Source organism: Plectrocnemia conspersa, unplaced genomic scaffold (genome assembly GCF_051122295.1).
Source record: "Plectrocnemia conspersa isolate PC_06_02 unplaced genomic scaffold, ASM5112229v1 ptg000011l, whole genome shotgun sequence".
Lineage (NCBI taxonomy): Eukaryota > Metazoa > Arthropoda > Insecta > Trichoptera > Polycentropodidae > Plectrocnemia > Plectrocnemia conspersa.
This window is the reverse complement of record NW_028277175.1, coordinates 1,103,775-1,127,500: the sequence shown is the minus strand read 5'-3', so window position 1 is coordinate 1,127,500 and position 23,726 is coordinate 1,103,775. Positions and strand designations below refer to the sequence as shown.

The window sequence follows — 23,726 nt, the reverse complement described above, 5'->3', positions numbered from 1 at the left end:
CAATAATCCGTCAATTTTTAACTGCGGACTGTAGCGATCTCCAGAGTCGCGATTGTGTCCCTTAATCTTGTTTTTCCAGCTACTCAACATGTTTTTTGGGAGCTGAAAAAAATATATTGGGGATGATGCTCGTCTATTTTAGGTGTGCACCATAACTGTTTTATTTTTATTATTATGTTCCATTCTATAATTAGTGTTTGTATAATGGCCATCATGACGCATAAGGAAAACGTGTAATAAATAACAAATCTTTCGAGGAAACTTGGGCCAATAGCAGATGCAGAAAATTAAGAGCAATCGTATAAATTTTCAGCTTAACCTCCATTTTTTAAGTGAAAGCTATTTTAAAAGCCTCGTGTTTGGCGAATGTTCGATAATTACAAAGAATAGTTTATATTTATATTATATTTTTATAGATGAGTTTCGAAGCTTATAAGAAAAAATGTTACTGTGTGTTTAATGTACTATTAAACTAAACCACTGTTTTTTTTTGTTTTAGTTCAAAAAGCCTAAAATATAAGTTATGAAAAAAAAATTGCAATATAAAAATGTACTAATAATGATATTTATTTTAAATTCATCAAAAAATATGACTTTTCATTTCTTCGGATAAAATAGAAAAGAGTTATTATATGAAATTTTGTGGCAAATATGTAAACATTTTACACAAAAAAAAATAAACATTTTTATCAGCCAAAATTTTAAAGTCGAATTTAAAATGCATTTTTCAATGTTTGTATTTTGTATTCGCAATAGTAAAATCAGTAAATGTCAAACTGTGAATTGCACACAAATAAAACAAAAAAATATTGATTTTTTGTTTTATTTGTGTCGAAACAATTTTAAGGATTGGGATTTAAGATCGATGAATGTATGTATTATGGTCGACAGATGGTGACGAGATGTGAGTATTTAAAAAGGAACTTGAAAAATGTTAATATAAAAAATAATATTGATTTTGAAATATTTTAATTAATATAATATTAGTGACGTCTTTGGTTCAAAGGGTAAATAAATACGTTACAGTAAATACGCAGTTTAATGTGACGAAACGCTTTAATGTATTTAATATTAAAGATTTCCAGACCAACAAATTGAATAGAAGCATTTACAATGGAATAAAAAATAATAGAAAATATCAAAAGTTGACAACAAAGAATATCGTATAAAAACAAGTCCACTAATTAAATTGCCACTTCACGTAATCGCAAATTACGTCATTTAAAATATACTCGACCAAAAGATGGTATTGCGCAGAAATTAATACAATTAATACAACCATTTCAAAGCAGCCAGGACAAAGGAAATTCGCTAAAAGTTAACGTCATATTCGATAATAAAACGACTACTTTTAAACAACACTAAACCACCGAACAGAAAATTGCGTCATAAAAAATATATATTTTATAAACATAAATATAAAGCAAATATTAACTTGGTCTACTTAAAATATTGCGCTATAAAATGATACACAATATGGACGCAAGCTTTTAAAATCTAATTCCAACTACCCATAAATAGCACTATAAATAATAAAATAAGGATCGTTTCATATATATACATACATATATAGCTTTAGGAAGTCACAAGTTTATACTTGAATATATTAGGTTTCATGTGTCCAAGGTTGAAATTCTTCCAGTCAAAATAATATTTTCCATTTTCGCAACACTTCGTATGTTCAGAAGGCAAAAATGTGTTATATTATAGCGTAACACAAGGACTTGGGGTTGTAACGTTGGAAATATTACAGCAATGTGTGTTTTCATCTGGTGAAACAAAGATGTAACATGATGCTAGAGATTTCTAAACATACTGTAACATGTAGTAATAATATATTTCTTAACAAGTTATTTTGCGCGTATTAATGTACTAATTTGCATATTTTAAAATGTGAATAATAAATAACACCGAACCACAATTTCGCATTTTTTTATCACAAAACGCAATTTTCATACTAACTTACTTTATAATCTATATATAATATTACATTTTTAATTTAAATTTAAACAATAAAAATAAATCTTCCATTGTAACATGACATGCGTTACTTCAATGCGTTACAACCAAGTCAACACAATCAACAACTAATAAATAAGATGTGAGACAATAGAATAAAATCAATGTATTTAAATCAGTCACATATATTTTAATTATTATATACTATTATTACAACTAGAATGACTTTTTTTGATTTTTTAATATACATTTTCAAACACTAGGATCCATATGGAATTAAATTTAATACTTTGGTCAATCTTGCTGATAGTTTTTATTACATTAAACAATTGATCTTAAGTCATATTTTTGCATCTGAATAATTTAAGTCGCGCAGCACTTCTTTTTTTTTTAAAAATATACATTTTCTCATACACTATACATTCATTAACACTGAAGAGTACTTTAACTGTATTCCAAGCGTCGCTTGTTGAAGTTGCACAAGCAACTTACTAACTCAATGATACTCCAAAACTATCCGCCAGTTATTTCCCAACCAATTAGGACTCGTCACTTTGGAGTTTTCCGAAACGACGTCACAATGAAACATAACAACAGGCTTCTACGTACGTGTGTGGTATAACCAAGGTCCTTAAAGGGATTACGCCTAATTCCCTGATTCGGGACCGAGACCGAAATAATCTCGTTTGAGGCTTTTCGACGCCGTTCGAGCAAAATTGAAAATATAGGCACAATAAAACAAACGTGCCGCTTAGTCTAGAAACGAGTTTCCCACTGAAGGAGTTAAATTTTCCGATTAATTTCCCGACAACAAATTTACGGTCAGTTGTTCGAAATACTATTATGGTGTTTCCAATTATCGGGCGTGATTCAGAATTTACATCTATAGCTATGTGTTGACTGCAATAAGCTTAAACTACACAAACACTAAATATCTCAATCAAAAATACGTTTTTACTAATTTTTTATCATTTTTTTCTATCTGCGTTTTTTCATCCCTGCTCGAAGAGAGAAGCGGCGGCTTCTGCGATTTTCATTGGTCTAAAATTAAGTCGGATTCCTATTGATCACTATGTAAATGTATAAATTACGAAATTTAAAATCATATAATTTTATTTTCACCTCCCAGATAAAGTATTTTTTCCTGGTAAAAATATAAATCTACCGGCGAAAATGTATTCTGATATTATTTCACTAAAATGACATATCTTAAAAAATATTTTTGGTATATTTTTTTTATATTTTCTGCAAGAGATAACCTGAGAATTTCTGGTTGAAAATCGAGGACCAAATTTTTTTCAGGGGGGGGAAGGCAAGAATCGAATAATTAGTGGTCGCTTTTTAATATTTCAATATCATTAAAATTCATGAATTTCTTTAAATTATATGCATTTTTATGATAAAATGGGGAGGCAAATGCCCCCATTTGCCCTTTCCCGAAATTTCAATGTAAATGATTTTTATAGAAAATAATACAAAAATTAAAGAGTACGAAATAAATTAATATAATAACAATTGTTTTATATTAAATTTGTGTGTGTTGAAGTGAAAAATCCACAAAAGTAAAATAATATATTAAATAAATTTACGAAATTTATTAATTTAAAGTGTAAAAATTAATTTTTGAAATATACTAATACAAAAAAGTAGTAAAATAAATCAAATCAGTAAAATGTTGAGAATCACTTTTTTTCTATAATTTACTATGAATGCAATATAAAATAATAATAAATAAATAACAGAAATTATTTTTCAAAAATACACAAAATCAACTCACTTCCAGGTGAATACTAACAAATGTATATAAATTAACTGACTTCTCAAAGGGATAAGAATGAATACTCGTAGTTTCAGTAAAAAATCTTTAAAGGGAAATTCCCTAACAAAATCTAAGAAAAAGGGGAAAGGATTCTTAGTTGCTAGAGTTCCCGTATTCATATACATGGGAGAATTTGTTGTACGCTTTTTTCCGGCAAACGACTAATTACAGAATGGTGGCAAGTTTTTTTTAATCAAATTGCCGTTGGCCGATAAACAAATTACGATCAACAGTTTTGAGAATAAATCCAAATGCACGCTTTATCTCTTCTTGAGCCAACGGATATTTTAATCCTTCATAATTTACAGCGTGTACTTTGTGTCTAAAGCTTTTAAAATGTTTCGCATTGTGGCGTTCTATTTTAACATAGAAAAACATTTTTAATCTGTTAAAACGCTTTACCACAAACCGAATTGACCTTCTTGATGAATAAATAGCACGAGTTAATCGTATCAATTTTAAATAGAATAGTAGTTTAATTGATAAACAATGATAATATGAAAAATTTAATTAAATTTATGAAGAACTTGAAAACATAATAAAAAATTGAAGACACTGTAGACGATTAAATCAAGTTCACAAGACAGTTAGGTAATATTTTATATTTTAGATAATTCTGTAACTATAATAAAAGAAAAATGTTTATTTTATTGCATTTAGAAATATATTTTTAGTGATATGCACATTAAATAAACTTTTTTTTAAATTGTAACTGGCATTGTTTTTGAACAACAATTAATTTGACTATGTTTAATAATATATGTTTTTAAGCACTGTTCACCGATTGGCTACACTACACTAAACAATCACTAATAGTAAATGAGTTTTCGTAATGATAACTACGCCAGTTCTAAGGGCTTAATCCTCTTCAGCCGTCTTTTCAAGTTGTCCACATTGAGGAACTTGTTGCCTCGATATTGACGTGCTGTTGGAGCCTCGCTTCGATGATGTATGTCTCTATCGCAATCATACTACGAAACCTTCACACTGTTTCGTAGCACTTTATTTTGAAAAAAGTTTCACTTTACAAATTGAATAAATATTTTTTATTTAATTTTTAAATATTCGAAAAAAATGTTTTTGAAAATACAAGAGCTTAGTATAAACCGATTTTTACTATAGTCGTTTTGTATGTATTTTAACGGTTGCTATTTAATTAAAAAGGAAGGAATTTAAAGCAATAAGGATACGACCCTATTCTCTATGTGACCTCATAAATTTAAAAACGTTTCTCATTCTCGCAGAATCCCCCGAAAAGTTACTTCGAATGCTAAATTGAACCGATAAACACAGACAACGCATTACAACAAATTGAACAACACCCGCAGGATTATGAAAAAGTGCTACGGTGTTATTTATGGTTTAATAAAATATCAAAGGAGCGCCCATTATCGCATTCCAGGGCAGGCGCAGGGGAGTGGGAGAGTCCTTGGGCGTCCTTTGGAACGAAAGAAAGAGGGCAACCGGAGCGAGGCGAGGGCGGCCCGCCCTCATTTACCGCATAAATTGGAAATAACGCCGCCCGCCATGATAAAATAAAACGGCCCTAAGTGTGGTAAGCCAGGTGCGGCCCTGGCCCACCGAGTGCATACACGGTTCTTTTTTAACGGCGCCCCAGGCTTTAAGGGTCAGATTTTTGGGTTTAAAGTGGATTGAGCCATTAATTGCTGAATTGTGTGTTGAGGTTTGAGTAAAAAAATAAAGGAATTCTAAAAAAAATATTTTTAATTATTATATCAATAGAACCATAAATCAAACTACTCAATGAGATTATTTTACTTAGTACTTTTTACTATCTTGCCACACTGCTACTATTATTAATAACTTAATCAAAAACAAGTAATATTATTTATTTAAACTCAGAAGACATATAATATGAGAACCTCTCACTTAAAAAGCATGAGAAGCAAAACTTTTTACGTATTAAGAGCATCATAAATCAGTTTTACGATCTGATTGGTGCAGACCGTGCGTTACAATAGGCGGATTAAACTAAAAACGTAATAACAGCCATTTTAAATTTCTGCAACTTTGATATTTAAAACACAAGTCGCGTTTTTAGTTTTCAGATTTAAGACTTGCTTAAAATATGGCGGCTGATCGAATAATGCAATATACAAATTTAAATCTAATACTGCACTCATTTGTTTATGTATTTAAATTTAAATCAGGGACGATATTTCATCTTATTCTAGAAGGGAGCAAAAGTTGACTAGTCAGTGGTCGTTTTTCTAATATTTCGATTTCATTAATATTAATAGTATTTCCCTATTTAGAATCCACGTCAAAAACAATAAAATCGTGCCATCGCAGTAGAAGCACTCAATTATCTACCATTCTTATATATCAATATTACAATAAACAATGAGTGTGAATCGAGTAAAGCATATATAATCCGTATTTTGACCAATAGAAGAGCTCAAAAAACAATTATCACTTCTCAGAAGTCAAAAATCGACGTCAAAATCAATAAAATCGTGTCAGCGCCGTCACAGAAGAAACGCTCTGCGTCGTACTGCGACGATAATTTATAAGACGAAAATTTAAAAAAAAAATAAGAATATAACGACACGATTTTATTCCTTTTGACGTGGATTTTTGACTTCTGAGAAGTGATAATTGTTTTTGCGCCATTCTATTAAACAAAATTTGATTTAAATATACTTCAACCAATACTCTTATATCAGAAGTCTCTAGTAATATCGAGACGCATACAAACTATTTATGTTCCGCTTATTTTCCCCTGAATATATTTTTGCATAGTTTATATATTATATTTTGACTCATTGAAAGTTCTAAAACTATAATTAGGTTAGGTTTGGGTTTGAGTTTAGCAAATGGACGTTTCGCAACTGTCAAATTGAGTTTTTCTGACATTTTAAAGCAACATATAATTTGACTAGCACCTATCAGTTAAATTATATATTCATTAGTAGAGATATATATCTACTGAGGAAAATGAATTTGACTTCACTAGTCAAAATATAACTTCACTAAAAAAATACACATTCACTGTAATATTTATACATCGTATGTAAATAAATAATGATAAATATATAAATGTTTATAATACTACGTATACAAAAGTTGAAATCATATAATTTCACTAGCACCTGCATTTTTTTACTAGTAAAAATATAAATATACTAGAGAAAATGTATTTTAATATGATTTCACTGAAATGACATATATTAAAATATAGGGGAGGGCAAAAGTTTTTATTTCGAAAAAATATTTTGATTTCGTTAAAATTTATAGTATTTCATGAAATGGCAGGCATTTTGTTGTTAAATTCAAGGGAGGGGGCGGGCAAATGCTTCCACATATCCCTGATTTATATATTTAATATATAAAAATAGCAAAAGTAACTTAAGCGCCTTGTCATAAAGCTACTCGGATTTTCTCCTGACATCTAACCAAACATTAATAAAAATCTTCTTTTGAATTAAATGTTTAAAGTAATACCACTAATTAAGTTGTCATTTTTCTTAAGGTAATAACCTTACATATTACTTATATATGGAGAAGTAAAATAAAGATTCTTTAAAGCTTTGTTAAGAATTGTAAGCACTGACTTTATAAAAGCAATTATATTAATCATAAATGAGTTTCAATTTCCTTGAAAGGTGCTTTGCTTATTCTTGCATTCAATCCCTACTACCAGCTTGAATAGGCGCTTTCTCAAGAACACGCGTTGACGCGACTCGAGGGAATCATATCCCAGCATACCTTACAGAAAATTTGTGACGAATAAAAATAGATAATAATTAAATTTCTATATGTATAGGTATCTATTATATTTTCTCTTGAAAGTAGTTTCAATGTTTGGCAACCAACCAAAAAAGCATACTCAAGGGTACTGCGCACTATGTAATTTTATTATACAAGGCACACAATGGCCTCGGTCTCAATTCATGCGCATATTTTTTTTAAAGCTAAAAATTAATAATATTTATATTATCTCATGATCAGGTATCTAAGATTTCGATTAAATAAAAACTATCGATTGATAGACATCCTGGTGTATACATATAAGAAGCACCTTTTAATTTTGTTCTAGTTCAAGTAATAAAATAAGCTTAAGATTGACAAAAGTATTTTTTCTTTGAAAAAATAAAAATATGCTATACATTTAAGTAGCAACCTATATCAATAGCATTTGTAAATAAATATTTTTTAGCTTTTTTAGCAAACATCTGTCCCAATGGAAGATAAAAAAATGCTGTTTTTTTAATGAAAATTCAACGTAACATGATTCAATTTATTCCTTCCATCCCCTTATCGTCAAAATGCTATCTAAAAATATACTGACAACATCACTGGCAGACGTTTGCGCACGTCCGTCACGGTCCAAATTCTGATTTCATTAGAGAACAGCCTCTGCCCCTCCCCCGCCGGCACCAGCCGCTGTCCCATTAAGGTACTTGGCAAGACCAGATAATTGGCAATTCTTGTGAAAAATGCCTCAGACCCGGGAAACTGGATACGTATTATACGTATTTGTGAACGCAAACGGGTGAGCTTTCTTTTCTAATAAAGTCTCGCTGAAACGGCTCAAGCTCACAAGATTGATCGGAGAACAGAACTAATTTATATTTTTTCAACTGTTCCCATACACACGGTTCGGTGATCTCGAAATAATAACACCAGTTGATTGATCATTTATGTTTCGAACTAACATTCTGAAGGTTGAATTCAATTTGCTGAAAGTATTTTTCAATCTAGAAAAGTTCTCAAGAACCTACATAAGTGTCAAGATCAACATGTCTGAAAAGCAACATAAAAACTTGGTATATTGAGCTTAAATGACCATCATAATACCTCTCGCTTATAGATGTTATTAGGTTGTTTGAAAATATATCAATTCAGATATATTAAAATTATATATTTCATTAGTTCAATACAATGCATCACGATTGTCAAAAATAATACATTTTGTATTGAAAAAATAAAAAATAAAATAATAAAATGAAATGATTCGACTTGGACCAACTCCTCATAGCTGACATTAAATACATCAATGTGCAATGTCAGAATATTAAGAAGTACGAAATGACTATGAATATGTGCATAATAACCGTTCACTCTAGTTTTATACTATAATATATTTTGAAACTGGTATAAAAATTTAGACATTGGTAAAACAATATTATTTAATTTTATTATCATTTAATAATATTTATATTATTAAATATTAATAAAATTTTATATTATTAAATAAAAATTTATTATTTAAAATTTAATATTATTAAATAATAATAATATTATTTAATAATATTTTAATATTATTAAATACAATAATAATAATATTATTTAATAAAATTTATAAAAAAAAATTATCTAAAACTAGAACTAAGAATTTTATGTTATCACTTTTTGTGATTATATAATTATTTACAGTGATTTTGATATAAAAATTATCATTAAATATCAAATAGTTGATTTTTTTTACATTAATTGCTAATGTTTAATCTCATCCATTCACGAATATTGAATAAATCACTCTGTATATTTATGTACATTTTTAAGTATGTTTTAAAGTTATATATAAGCACTGTATTATCAGCATATAGTTGAATCATTCCTGCAAGTTTACATAAGGTAAATCATTTATGTATAAACCAGCTGTCAGTACTTCACTGTCATGAGGTACCGAAGCTAATGAGTGTGCGGTTAACGGACCCTTAACTTTTTGGGTTTTAAATATTATTTTTACTTCATTCTGATTTTTTTAATCTATTTTTAAATTAAAGGGTTGAAAATAGATATTAAAACCATTATGTAGCTGTGCGCTTTACAATACAAATGGGAAGAGATCACACGTGCGCGTCCGAGAGATATGCGTTTGATCCTAGTTTATTTTTTAACTATTACGCCATCAGTAATAGGAGCTGAGTTATTTTTTAATTTGTTTATATATCTTATGATTTTTTCTAATTTAATTTGGTGAAAATAAATAGATCTATTAGCTTGAGCCGTGTTTGTGATAGTGTTTATATCATCAAGGTTAATCAGTATTTGATCTGATAGAAATGTTCCATTGAATTCATCAGCTATTTTTTGATCTGTAGTTAAATTTATATTTATATTAAAATTAACTTTGCAGCTGGAGCTGGTTTTTATTTATAGCGCATTTCTGTAAATGGAAATAAAAATTCGTTCAGGTTCATGTTTGATCTAATTTATTTTAAATATGGTAGTCATGTTTTTTAAATCTTTGATCATGTAAAACATGCGTACCAGATCACCGGTTCTAATGCTACTGAGCAGTGAAATACTGAAACCACTGTTTAATACATTTTAACTGACTGAGTTAGTGAAATTATATTTATACTAAAAATAGCTCATCGTAATTACATATAAAGCTCTAAACCCTGATAGCTAAAAAAATATTTTTCTCTAAATTTTTTGCTCTATTTGGATACTGAAAGACCTAAAAAAAGCAATATAGAATTTTATTTATTTTGCAATGCTGAGGGAGCTAAAAAAAGGTCATCTTAGAAATTTTGTGGAATCGAAACAATCCCAATCAAATTGTGGCGCATATTATAAGCCTAACTAATAAAAATACACATCCACTGTAACATATACATAATTCATAAAAATGATTATTAATGCTTCCTATAATTTTAAACCGGGTTTAACGTGGTACTAGTAATTGTCAAACTGAATTATTGATTTGCATCACGCAACCCTGTTTCGTTTATACGTCCTGGGATTAATTGACAGGAATGTTACTATTAGTGTTATTTGAAATCAGTATACATTGATCTATTTGAATGAATTAAGCAATTCATAAATAATAAATAAATTATAAGCGTTTCAATAAATCTGTTAAAAATGTAGTGAATTTCGGCGAGCTACGTTCGTTCTCACATACCACGTGCTTCGGCGAGCTACGTTTGAACTCAACGGAGTCTAATGCTTTTTCAATATTAGCAATCAACTTTGCATTGATAAACAACAATTGAAAACTATCGAAATGAATAGCTTATTTTCACTGCTTTGCGTCATGGGATTCTCGCCTTTGGTGAACCCTAACGTAGACATTGTTGGAAAACTTCCTATAGAAGTGGCTTCGATCATATTCAGGTAAATATTTTTTTTATAATTATATTTTAATTGATTATGTTGAACTTTATCTAATGATTTTTCTTTTTTACAGAATGCTGGATGGACGCTCTTTGTATACCGCTTCTTTGATTAGCGATAAATGGTGCAGGATCATCAAAAGCGACAAGAAACTGAGGGTGAAGCTGAGACAACACACCAGGATTGCCAGAATGGACAAGATCAATCAAATGAGGCAGAATTCTACCAAGTCTAATGATAAAACTGTAAAAAAATCTGACTTCGGTGGTAGAAGCTTTAATTTAACACAAAAACATAAACCTGACAATTGTACTGTAACAAGACCTAGCAAAAGACAAAGAATTTTCTGAACTATTTTAACAAATTGTTGACAATTTAATGTATATTTATTTGAGAATAAACTATTGACTGAATTATATTGTATTGACTTACACAAACATTTTCCCGATTTTCCTAATCCTTCATTATTATATAGATTAATAAATAACATTTGTTGACAATTGCGCTGTTTAGTATTAATGACATATTCAAGCTAAAATTAAAGTTTGAGATTTGGGCATTAGCTAAACTTAATCTGAACCTGATGATGAGGGATCGCTAGATATTCTCAAAAAAATGGGAAACACTGCTCTAGAGTGTATTTCACATATATATTTTGGTGCCCAGATTATTGCGCAAACAAAAATTCCACACAGCGAAAATTCTGAAAATACGAACGTTAATAAAAACGTTAGATATATGTACATGAAAACATATAGTTTACTGATAAAAAAATACGTAAGCAAGAACACTATAGTAAAATTTAAAATAAATTTGCTTTGCATGAAAACAATTATAAGGACAGAATAGCGCAGTCCGTTACGCTTCAGATTAGTAACTCTGAGGTTGCGGGTTCGAGCAATTTCGATTTTCCTAATCCTTCAGATTATTATATAGATTAATAAATAACATTTAATTGACAATTGTGCTGTTCAGCACTAATGTTATTTTTAAGCCTTAATTAAAGATTGAGATTTGGGTATTAGCTAGACTTGGTCTGAACCTGATGACGCAGGATATTCTCAAAAAAATGGAGACACTGTTCTAGAGTGTATCTCACACGTATATTTTGGTGACTAGATTATTGTACAAATGATAATTTCAAAGAAGAAACATAATACAACATTGTCTCATTTGATTTGATATATTTTGATGATTCGCATTTTTTTGCCAATAATCGTAATAATTCAAAGATCAATTGTATTTTATTAGATTCAACATTTTTCATGTTGGACTTTATCAAAAGCTTTTTTAAACTAGATGGAACATAATATCTACATATTTTTCGCAGTCAAAACTTTTCTTGTTAAAACCAATCAAGTTTTTAGCCAATCTGTTATTCAATTTTAATATATTCTGTCATGAATTATACGTAAAACTAATGGCTCATTAGATTAATCATCTCTCTTTCATTGTACTCTTTTGTATTCAATATTTTTGGCAATGTATCATTTGCGTATTAATTTAGAGTTATTTAATCAAAGCTTTCACAAATATTAGTGACAGTAAAATTTATTCCTATAAGTCGTTGCTCAATGAGAATGTTGTTATTTAGCCGACGTTCACAATAAAGCTATATGTTTTTCACTATTCTTTCTAACAAAAATCTAACAGGAATGTAGTCTGAATCAGATGATTGGCAGGGTTTTAATTAACTAAACATATATTTCATCTTAGAGTGTTATTACATAATATCGAGAATTGTGCTGAATAGAAACTTCTCTTTTGTAAACCGTCAAACAAGGTCATATAGTATAGAGCAAAATTGAAACGTTTCCTAGATTGGCACTCTCTTTATGTACATTTCTAGCTTTCATTTAATAACGATGCAAAAGATGATAGTAAATATAACTAATGTACATTTAGCTATATTTATCATCATTTGTACCCCGATCTGTCGGCATGAGGTGTTTTTTTATTCAGTTTAAGCTTCTGAAAGCTAAAAAGCTTGAGAAATTTAAAACCATTTGTACCTTATGGTGAGCTTAAGAAGCGGCGCTTTCAAAAGTATCCCGACATCAATTCCCCACACCCGCCGCTTCGCGAAAAACGTGAAAAGTGGAAAAACACGTACATACGTTTTTACGTCTCGCATCCTTGGGTCTAGCCGCAGTCCTCGGATCAATGATACAAAAGCACACGGAACAAAGGATATCCAACGCTTTAAAATTCATTATCCGTGACAGCGGCGGCCAACTGTCGGCCCGCGCCACCGAAAAGTTCATCAAATGGATAACAACGTTTTTCGAAATTAAAACTGACCCCAGACGGAAAAAAACGAAGGCTGGCGCCAAATTAAACGACGACCATATTTTATTTACGGCAATGGCGGCAGTCGGACACGCTAGTGCGTGCGTCAACCATGCAGCGATCGTCAACCGTGATGTCGGAATTATGGCTGCTTTTATGGCGCGGAAGTTGAACGACCACGAAACGAGCGGAAGGAACATTTTCTTAATAATTTCCTTTTTACCTCTCGTATGTGAAGTATGGAGTTGTACAGGACTCGTTGAAAAAATTACACTATTCAAATTTAACAATACACGTAAAAGAGATGAGAACCATCTTACATAAATTAGTTCAGCTCCTCTTATCTATCCCCGAAAACATTTTTGTATGGATCTTACAAACAATAATGTATAAATAATATTTTCAAGATTCGCCTTACATTTCATTTAATAATAAAGCATAGAAAGGACGTCCTAACATGATAAAGTGTAGTGTTTTTCATTGAGAAGTTAATAAGTCATTAGAGCTGACCACCCCTAAAGATGCTTACGCAAGGTGCAAATTATTTCATGAATATCTCATTTAATATAATAAGGCAAAATCAACTTGACAAATATTAGTTAAAGCTGCTTGTCAGTAATCATACGAAAAGGCTTTTCGCGAACACACCCGTAATTAAAATTCCGTTGATTTAGTTTTCTAACTAAATTTTATAAATATAATATAATATTAAAAATTTTAATATATTTAATTGATCAATGTCTTCATACATGTGAAATAAAAATAAATATGTATTTTATAATAATTATTAATTGAACTATATATTTAATACCAAAAATATGATTCTTTCGGTTTAGTAATTCTATTTATAGGTATTTTTTTATTGATTTTTATAACTGAGACTATACTAGCTGTGTCTTAATTAACATCAAAGCTAAAAAATAATGCTGAAAACTTGTTTTTAAATTACAATTGAAAACTTTTTCCATAGTTTGATCCTTGACTATCACTTGCCTAAATGATAAAGTTTGTAAAATTATTATAACCATTCAACTACATAAAAAATATAAACACATACATAAGCAACCATGAGTTTTACTTAAATGAGATTAGAAAGAAATAATTACTATTTCAAACGGAGTAGAAAGATTTCTACTATGTAGTGAAAATATGCACAAGTCTCTTCTTGAATGTATTTCCTAACGAATGAGTTAGGGCTTAACTTTACTTCAACACACACGTCAGTGTCGAATTACGAGCGTCCCGGGACTACAACAGTCCCACGGGATATCGGAATTAAATGGAAAATAATTTAATACACGAGACTCCTTACTGGAGACATGAAGCGTAGGAACGGTCACGTAAAATATATACTACGATCAGTGCTTCTCAAAAATCGACAAAATAACCAAAGAAAATTTCATGATCTTTAGAACAATATAAACACCAAATCATAATCTCCTTATTGGTTAAAATTCCAATTAACATCTTGAACAATTTTTTTTAAGCATACATATTAATGTGACTAATGTCTGGTTGATAAATAATGCAACTAGTGAGTCAGTTACATTTGCCAACCAGATGAGAAATACTGCGCATTAAATTCAAAGTATGTACAAGATATTAATTTGTGATAATAACGAATAGCATATCTTAGTATCGTATATTTTTGCTGATTATATTTTCTATATACTTCTCAAAAACATTTTATAAAAAAATATACCAACGCAGTTTTATATCTGTGTTCCAATAAGATTATTTCAATGCTGAGATCAGCTACTTCAAGGAACAAAATGGCCTCGATCTTCCCCATCCCTTCGAATAGCTTGATAAGAGCAATAAGAGGAACAAGACACAGGCCGAATGCACCGTGGGCGAGTGGTTTAAAATGGTTATTGTGGTTTGTTTCCCCTTTGTTCCGCTTTAACCCAATTAAACTTGGAAAACGGGATAGGGCAGATTCTTAAAGTGCTAACTTTGGTAATTGCCGTTTTACCGCGATTGTTCCGTTTTATACCCCCGATACAACGCTACCTATGTTTCGGGGTATATTTATAGCCGAGCCCGGCGAAAAACTTTCACGTCTATAAACCGTGTAGGTATAGGGGTACCAAAATATTTATCTTTTTCTCAAGAATGTTAAGCACTGTTAAACTTGGATCAATAGTCAGTTACGTGATATGTTGATAAGCACACAAAGTAAACGTTTTTCTTTCAAGTTTAAAGTTGACTGGTCGATAACGGCGGCTCATAAATATGTAATACCAACACACATCAGATAGGATTTGTTGAATAGTTTCTCAATGGCACGCCATTTCTAGCTGAATATAGTTCTATTACTAAATTTGAGAACCCTTGAAAAGATACCGCTAAAGATCGTAAACTTACAATGTTTCCGGTACTTGCATCTATCGATCGTGTCTCAGAACAACCGTAAATGTAATACTTTAGCATCGTTGTCCAGAACTTTGGGTCTCACTTCCAGGTGGCTTAGATACTTGTTACAATGTCTTAGTAGTTGATACGTTTTATAAAAACTATAAATCATGGGAATATCAAATTTTTGTTGAGTTCCCATAACAAAGACTAAGTTAATTTTAAAAAAATAAAAAAGGACTTCCGTTATATTTACAAAAATAGAGATGTGCTCTAAAATCTACTTATAATTATCATTTTTGATAAAATCGTCCTTTGCAGTTGGTAGATTGTGAAAAAAGTGTCGCTTTCACATTATAATCAGAATTATGAAGAGTATTTAAAATTTCACCTTTAGATGACAAACTTATGACCTGATTATTAAATATTATATAATTAAAAACTATTTCACTAAAAATTACTACAAATACGATTCGAATAGCTACCAAAATATTTGACTATACTCATGCTCTATTAAAAGCATTAGATAATTTAAAAAAAACAGGATTTTACAAACAATACAGAATATATTTTCAAAATCCACATTTTTTTGCACTTATTAACAATAATTGCGTCTCACTTATATTAATTATTTTTACGCGTAAGCCGCGTAAAAATAAATAATTAATAACAATTCACTTATTTATGGTCAATATGTCATTACAGCTTACCACCCCTAAATATGCTTACGCAAGGTGCAAATTCTGTTCATGGGTATTAAAGAAGATGAATATATAATTCAGACTAATAAGTCAAAATAAATTTGTCCAAGATTCGTTAAAACTGCTAGTCAGCAATCATACAAAAAGACTTTTCGCGAACACACCAGACATTAAAATTCTGTTTGGCACTATATTTTTAATCAGAATTTGGTTTTTTTACTGCTCGCTTATCACCCGTAACTATATTCTAACATGTATTTGGTAAACGTTTAATAAAGACTTTCCCTTATTTTGAAAGAATATATAAGCCAACACTACCACTTTGCTTCTGACTTAGCATCAAGCGAAGATGTACTAATATTAGGCACAGATTAAGATTTTTTTTAATAAATATTTAATTGACACATGTGATCAATTCCAAAGATGCTCAAAGGTGCAAATTTTGTTAAGGAGCACTTATAAATTAAAATAATATTGTTTAAGATTCGTTAGAGCTGCTGTTTAAAAATCATACAATAAAGCTTTTCGCGAACACACTCTATTTTAAACCAGAATTCGATCACTCTTGCTACTCACTCAAAACCGATACATACATTTTATCAATGCTTAGTAAAGACTTATTTGATCCCTAATTTTCAATAATATATAAGCCAGAAATATGCGGTATTGAACTATTTTATTCATACTTCATCTTAAACTACCACTTCTCTTCCGACACAGCAAAAATGTGCTGTTTTTCAATTCTTGAGAAATGAAAATTCACATTTTCGCGAATTCTCGAACAATTTTGATAAAAATAAATATGTGTAATTTATACTATATCTGTATACTATTAATGAACAGAGAACTCGACGCAAATAATCTAAAGACTAGAACCAATCGATCTACTTAGATTGATTACGGAGCGTTTTCGGGAATCGTAGAGAAAATTTTCAATACTACTTTACATTTTTCATATTTCTAACAAGACAACGATAAAAGACCTTTTTGGATTATAAAAAAACGAAATTGAAGTTTGCCGACAAGCAAATTTTATGACATGACTGTAGAAAGTCTCCCCACATTTTTTCAATCTGTCGATTCTTACGCGGAGCGAATTTTTATTATCTGGATATTATTGTATTTCTAAGATTACCAAATCAAAGATAAGGCCGATTAGGAAAATCGTTAGCTTTTTTTGGTATTCAAATACTTCTGACTTCTATTAAGAGCTTCCAAAACAACATGTATATTTTCAAACACCTGGCACGAACCTACCCTTTTTATGCAGTGGTTTAAAAAAATGCAGCGATTGTAAAATTTGTACAAATTATTATTTTGGAAAAATAGGCTCTATGAAAATTTTTGTGAAATCTGAAATTTTCTTGATAAATGATTTGTTTCGAGAATTTCTCGAGAATAAACACTAGTTTATATATAACAGAGCAATCTGAAGAGCATGACTAGGCTAGGAAATAGTTATGTCAGACGAACTTACAAAACTAAACCGATAGAATGATGTGCTTATAATATTAAAATGAAAGATACAGTCAACTTTATTCAGGTGCCTAAGATGTAAATAGATACTTAAGTGCTTAAGTAATATAAATAAGCATAAAAATTATAAATATAAAAAGCTTTTCCTAGCCTACGCGGATCTAATACAATTTTACCTACACGTGTTTCATCACTTTTTTGCTTCCCCCTATCCTCTTTCAGATAAGCGCCACGCGGAAAGAACCAAGAGGAATTCTTTTTATCCTGGATTTTTTCTTGATGTAAGTAATCACGCTTTTTTGCCGCCCTGTCTGAGGAGAGGCCCGAGAAATAACTTTTTTTGTGTATCACAAGTAATGGGTTTATAAGTTGGCCGTACGTGGGCTTTGTCTTCTCCGCGGGAACGTCGCGAAATATGTGAACTTGCGGAATCGTGACGGGGTTCGAAGTTGAGAAAATTTTGCACCCCTTCGCAAGCAAGGGTTATTTATGATATTGGATAATGGATTATAGGAATGGCGCAAGAGTACAGAACACGCTCACGTACTAATTTGTAAGCGAGCGGAGAATAAAAAAATATTCTAGGTCGCCATTGCGTTTCCTGCAAAGTTCTAGATGTTAGTACAAAATGGAAACTTGCTCCGGGCTCGCTTTGTGTGAAATATGCGCGTCTGGCGTTCTAACAAACAAGACAGGGGAGAAGAGAATGTATGTAATGGTAGTTGGAAAACAGAGCGTTCGGAAATTCGGATGAAAATATTTGCGTTCGGGTTCAAAGGAACAAATTAACCCTATGTGGTTGGAAGCGACGTTAACCTTACAAAATAGGGAAGTTTAATTAGTATAATATTTTATTCTACTTCTAAGAGTTCCATTACTTTCAATAATAAATGTATTTTTTCATCCGAATTAACATTGCAAATATAATGCGATGCGATGAACAATATTAAAATAATAATAAAGGTTGTGCTGTTACTTTTGCAGTTAAGTGTATGTACCTAATTGATAATACATTAAGATGGTCTTTAAAACGGGTTATAGAAGCCACATATATGAAAATCGACTAAATTTTTTTGAAGTGCGAGATAAGGGGTGACTCATTGACGAGTCATCTAAATCCAAAAGTTTGTGTTTGTGATGACCACAACACGCGCACTTCAGAGATTTGCCAAAAGTAGACCTATACACAGAGAGCCTGTGCCACTATGTCCTCCAAATAATCGACGTAGCAAGGCAACATGAAAACATGATAAAAAAAATTAAAACGTTACTAATAAAATCACGGATAGTCTTGTTTAAATAAATCTGTGCTATTTTAAGTCTAACTGCATTTATAAAATTCTCTTTTGATAGATTTTCCTATAATTGAAGACTAAGTAATCTTAAAAACAATATCCTTTATATAATATTGAGGCAATTAAAATTATTTATTCATCGGTAAATATTTTCCAAGAAATATGCTACTTAAATGAATATATACTTTTAGATTATATCTCTAGACACGTTGAATGATTGATCACCATCTTTGGGAAACCGTAACATGTTTACAGTGATACGTAATACTTAATGGTCGTACATAGGCATCACCGGAAACTTATTCAGCACACCACATTTAATATATCAAACCTTACGTCGTAAATATGATACAGGTGAAAGGTGCTATAAATTTACCCCCGAGTTGTCTAAAGCGAGCCCTATTTATTGCCCCATTAATAACGTGTATCGGTTTATTAATGAATTAGTGAAAATATTTTACAATTATACAACGGAACGTTTCGAAAACTCGAAGCAGCAGCCCTTGATTAAAAACATTCTTTACTTTTAATTAAATTTTATTTATTCAGCCTTCGCGGAGAAATAACTCTTGAATTACAATTGGCTCTGTGTATAAAAAAAATGTATAATGGCAATGGAAAACCATTTAGATGTAATACCCAATCCAATAATACGTAACTGTGAATCGGCGTTCAAGATAAAAATCTATAATTCATTTATTTATTTATTTATTATAATATGACAGACGTTAGCTCAGTCCGTTACAACCATGTAAACACAGTCAACAACTGTAAATTATTGATAGCTATTTTATTAAATAAGGGACCGAGGGCTAAAGCTGGAACTGAGGCATCACGTAAAGTGATGTACAAGGATGAAGCGCAGAAATGCAACAGCATGCAAAGCTAATGTTATGCAACAGATATGCAGGTGATCAGGAGAGCGTTTCCCAAAACGCTCGGGAGAAACAAATAATGTAGTACTACGGGGGGTGGATCCCGCTCATCCAGTCCTTTAAAAGCTGGATGCCGCCCATTGGGTTGGACTCGTAGGGCCTTAGTACTGGTGACGGCAGTGGTTCTTGCAATGGATGCCAAAAGTAGTCGCTCAGTATCATATATCATTGTATTTTTTACTTTAAAATGTTAGTTTGCTAATAAAGCAAAATTCATTCAATAATGGTTTGTTGTGACAACCCCAGCAAATGATGTTTAAATGACCGGAAACGGCACCCAAAGGCTTATTTTGAGTAATAAAAGCCCTTTAAAATTATTTAACTCCTTGATATATATTTTTTTTAATTATAAAAATAATATGCATTGAGGTGTTATTTTGAATTAAATTTTAAAATTACTTTGGCACATAAACGGTTAAAATCATCAGCATACAATAAATATTATAAGTTCTAAATTGTCACATGGACCAGAGGACCTAAATTGAATCTCTGTGGTACTCCAAGATGAACGATATAAAAATAATCAGAGGTGATTTAAAAAGCACTACCTTTATATTTAAAACGATAGTTAGTAAGATTGATTACCAATGTACATTTCATATGATATGATAACTATTAATATTTCCCTACTTATCCAACGCTCTCCAAGTTGCAGTCCAGAACTTTTGTGTCGCATACACTCTCAGTGCTTTAGAGATAGAACTTGAAGAGTCTCCAAGGTTTAGAAACTTTGCCGAGCGTAGGATCGGTGTGCAACCGTTTACGGCTCTCCCGAGGGTGGGGTTATTATGAGGTCCCGATGCAAATGAGACCCAGAGACCGATAAGGTCCCAGGAAGGTTTCCGCGGAAAATTTACCGCAGTAGAGCCTGTCGTTGGCGCAGGTCAGCGCCGGGTATCGTGACTGTAATGACTCAGGTGTGCCGACACGAATGCTTCAAATTACAGGATTTCAATATACCTAGGTGTATCCGCCATATCCAGACCTGGCGCCTCTCTTCTCCCCGTCCTTTTAATCGGTAGGAGGCAGGGGGGAGGCTTAAAAATGGTCAGTGTCCGGGACACTAACCTCAGCCAAGAGGGTTGAAGCATTTGGCTCCGATTTTAACCCGAGATAGGGCAAAGATTAACCGGGTTTGTACTGGGAAATAATAACGGTGAAAAATGTGTGTGCAGGACAGTATTAGTCAATGATAACGCCCTTATACTTTGTAAAATTGATAAAGCTGTATAAAAATACGTTTAAATGTAAACTCAAATATATTGTATAATATATAAAATTTTATTAAAATCTGACTGCTTGGAAATTTCTATTTAAGACACCTATCCACATCAGTGAAACTATTACTATATATTAAGCAATAAAACAAATTTGTATTTATTACATTTACATATATAGGATTTTTAAACTATGTCATTCGTATTGTTAGTTAGCGTAACAAAATTTAAGTACCATTGAAAAAAGATTTAAACTTATTATATTATGAAAAATCACTTCAATAGAACTTGTATTAGTCATATTTTTCAAGCAACTGAAGCTAAACTGTACAACGAATGACGCATATATGCCTTCCCCGACGTCTGCGCATAAAGTTCAAATGCCGCATACATATGTAATGTCCCAAGTTTAAATTTAAGCATGATTAAATCATTTATTTGTACATAAATGTTTTGCCTATATTAAAACCTGAATTAAATATTAATAAATATATTTACTGTTTTTCATATTAATAAACGTATAATTGAACCCTTTATAATATATTTCTAAATTTAAAATAATACCCTGATTTATTTATTAATAAATTCTTGTGAACTTTTTATCACTGGATGCTTTACTTATAGAGTTATATGACATATTTTTTTTATATATTTGTAGATATCTGGATATAGAATTATTAAATAATTTTATTACTCTATAAAAAAAAATTTTTCATACAAAGTTTATAATACTAATAACAGTTAAACATTCACTGATTTAACAAAAATTACCAAATTATCTCTTTTATTAAATAATAATTTTCTTTTAGAAGTGGAAGTAAGTCGCTGGTAAAACCTAGGGATTAAGGAAGACGAACAAGTCGATCCATTTTAAAAACTCATAAAACTCGGCTTAAGCCAGACAGCAACTTTTACGAAAACAATTATAAATCTCACCTTTATATTAATTTTTCAACATAGAATTTACATAATATTGCTTCAAAAACTATGATATTAATATTCCATCTAGGACGAAATTAAATACGTGGAGTATGGAATTAATTTCAGTAGATTATATGCAACACTCGGAGAATGTAAATTCAAGCGCCATGTGCTATGCAAAGTTCTATGTAAATTATATTTTGACGTTTCTGGAGCTTTAATTAGGCATATGCTACCACTGAAACACGTGCATATATTTCGACAATAAATAAATAACATTTAAAATAATCCAATTATGTAACACCAATTTCGAACATATGGCAACACCAATCAGGCGTGCCAACGCCTCAAAAAAAAAACTCCCCTTTTGGTCAATTGAAATGTTTTTACGGTCGATATTTAAGAGCTGCGTCATAGATTGCTATGAAAATTTTTTTAAATATCTCATAATTTTAAACATTCAAGACTCAAAACCGCGCTTGAATTTTAATGAGGTGAGCTTTTCTAAAGGCGAACTTTGTAAAGGCTCCTAAGAACTTTTTGATTTTGACACCGACCGCCACTAATTGGAGTTCGCGAGACGAAACTTTGTCAATTATTACTCACTGTCCGTTCGTTATTTATTTATTTTCGATATTAAGCGGTGTTAAATTTAAGAGCCCTTAAGGTCTTATGAATTGAGACCGCTTATGTAAATAAGGCGAGATGAGCGACTAGAGATTAATATCGAGAGATTCATTCATCGAGTATTGATTTTAACAATCGCACTGACATCTTCCGTCGCGTGAGTCATACGTTTAAGTACTTCAATTAAAGGTCATCATTCGTTGTATTAAGTACGACAGTATTCGATGTCGTTGTGTATATATATATAAATATAAACAATTTTATCTTATAGGAAAAATGCATTATGATAATTACAACAGCGTTTTCTATAAACATGATAACCATATGGTTTCATTAATGAATTAATTTTATTAAAATAATTCACAATATGTGCATTCGATATTCAATATGGCGACGATTTAAAAATTTGTTTACGTATTTTTTGAATTAAAATTGTTTTTAAATCTAACTTAAATTTGTTTAATTGAAGCTTATTAATGGTAATTTTAAGTTGGAGGTCGGTTGAATTAGTTCTAATTCGGCTTTCGGTCGGAAAATCGCTTTTCCGCAAGTATCCGCCACGGGTCCTTGAACGCGGTATTGATTACTAACTTTGGAAAATATATCTACGGCGCCTCGAAAGTGACGCATCGCAGCGTAGATTTGCTTCAGAATAACCCATAAGTTAACAGTGAATGTATTTTACAGATAAAAAGGTTTAAAACTCACCTTTATTGTTGTGAAAGAGCACAGCAAAGTGGCGTATGAGGCAGGCGCTCGACTGACATTTCCTCTGTATATGTATGAAGTCAACAGCGAAACTGGACTCACTGCGCATGCGCGAAAACAAAACGTCACTCTGACGTTTATGGCGTAATGGCGATTTTTCCTATGGAAATTATAGCTTTTTTCAAACAATATGAAACAATATGAATAATCAGTCGATATACTACACGTTTTATTATCATAGGCGTTCACGTTTAGATGACATGCTTAAAAAGCTGATTTTAAGAAAAATCAATAATTTTATATGGTACACATTGTATAATGTATTTATAAAA

At 30.9% G+C, this 23,726-nt stretch overlaps 2 protein-coding genes across 2 annotated transcripts in view; one reads left to right on the top strand and one right to left on the bottom strand.

The window, feature by feature from the left end:
- Positions 1 to 23,481, bottom strand: part of unc-104 (kinesin family member unc-104) — an 83,404-nt gene extending 59,923 nt beyond the window's left edge. The window contains exon 1 of the mRNA XM_088197521.1: positions 23,395 to 23,481. The gene's annotated coding sequence lies outside the window, so the exon portion shown is untranslated. The remainder of the gene's footprint in view (positions 1 to 23,394) is intronic.
- Positions 10,756 to 11,283, top strand: LOC148229084 (uncharacterized). The gene is made up of 2 exons (XM_088198312.1): positions 10,756 to 10,870; positions 10,944 to 11,283. The coding sequence occupies exons 1-2, from the start codon at positions 10,761 to 10,763 to the stop codon at positions 11,218 to 11,220; spliced, it is 387 nt and encodes a 128-aa protein (XP_088054438.1). The 5' UTR covers positions 10,756 to 10,760; the 3' UTR covers positions 11,221 to 11,283.
- Positions 23,482 to 23,726: the final 245 nt, after the last annotated feature.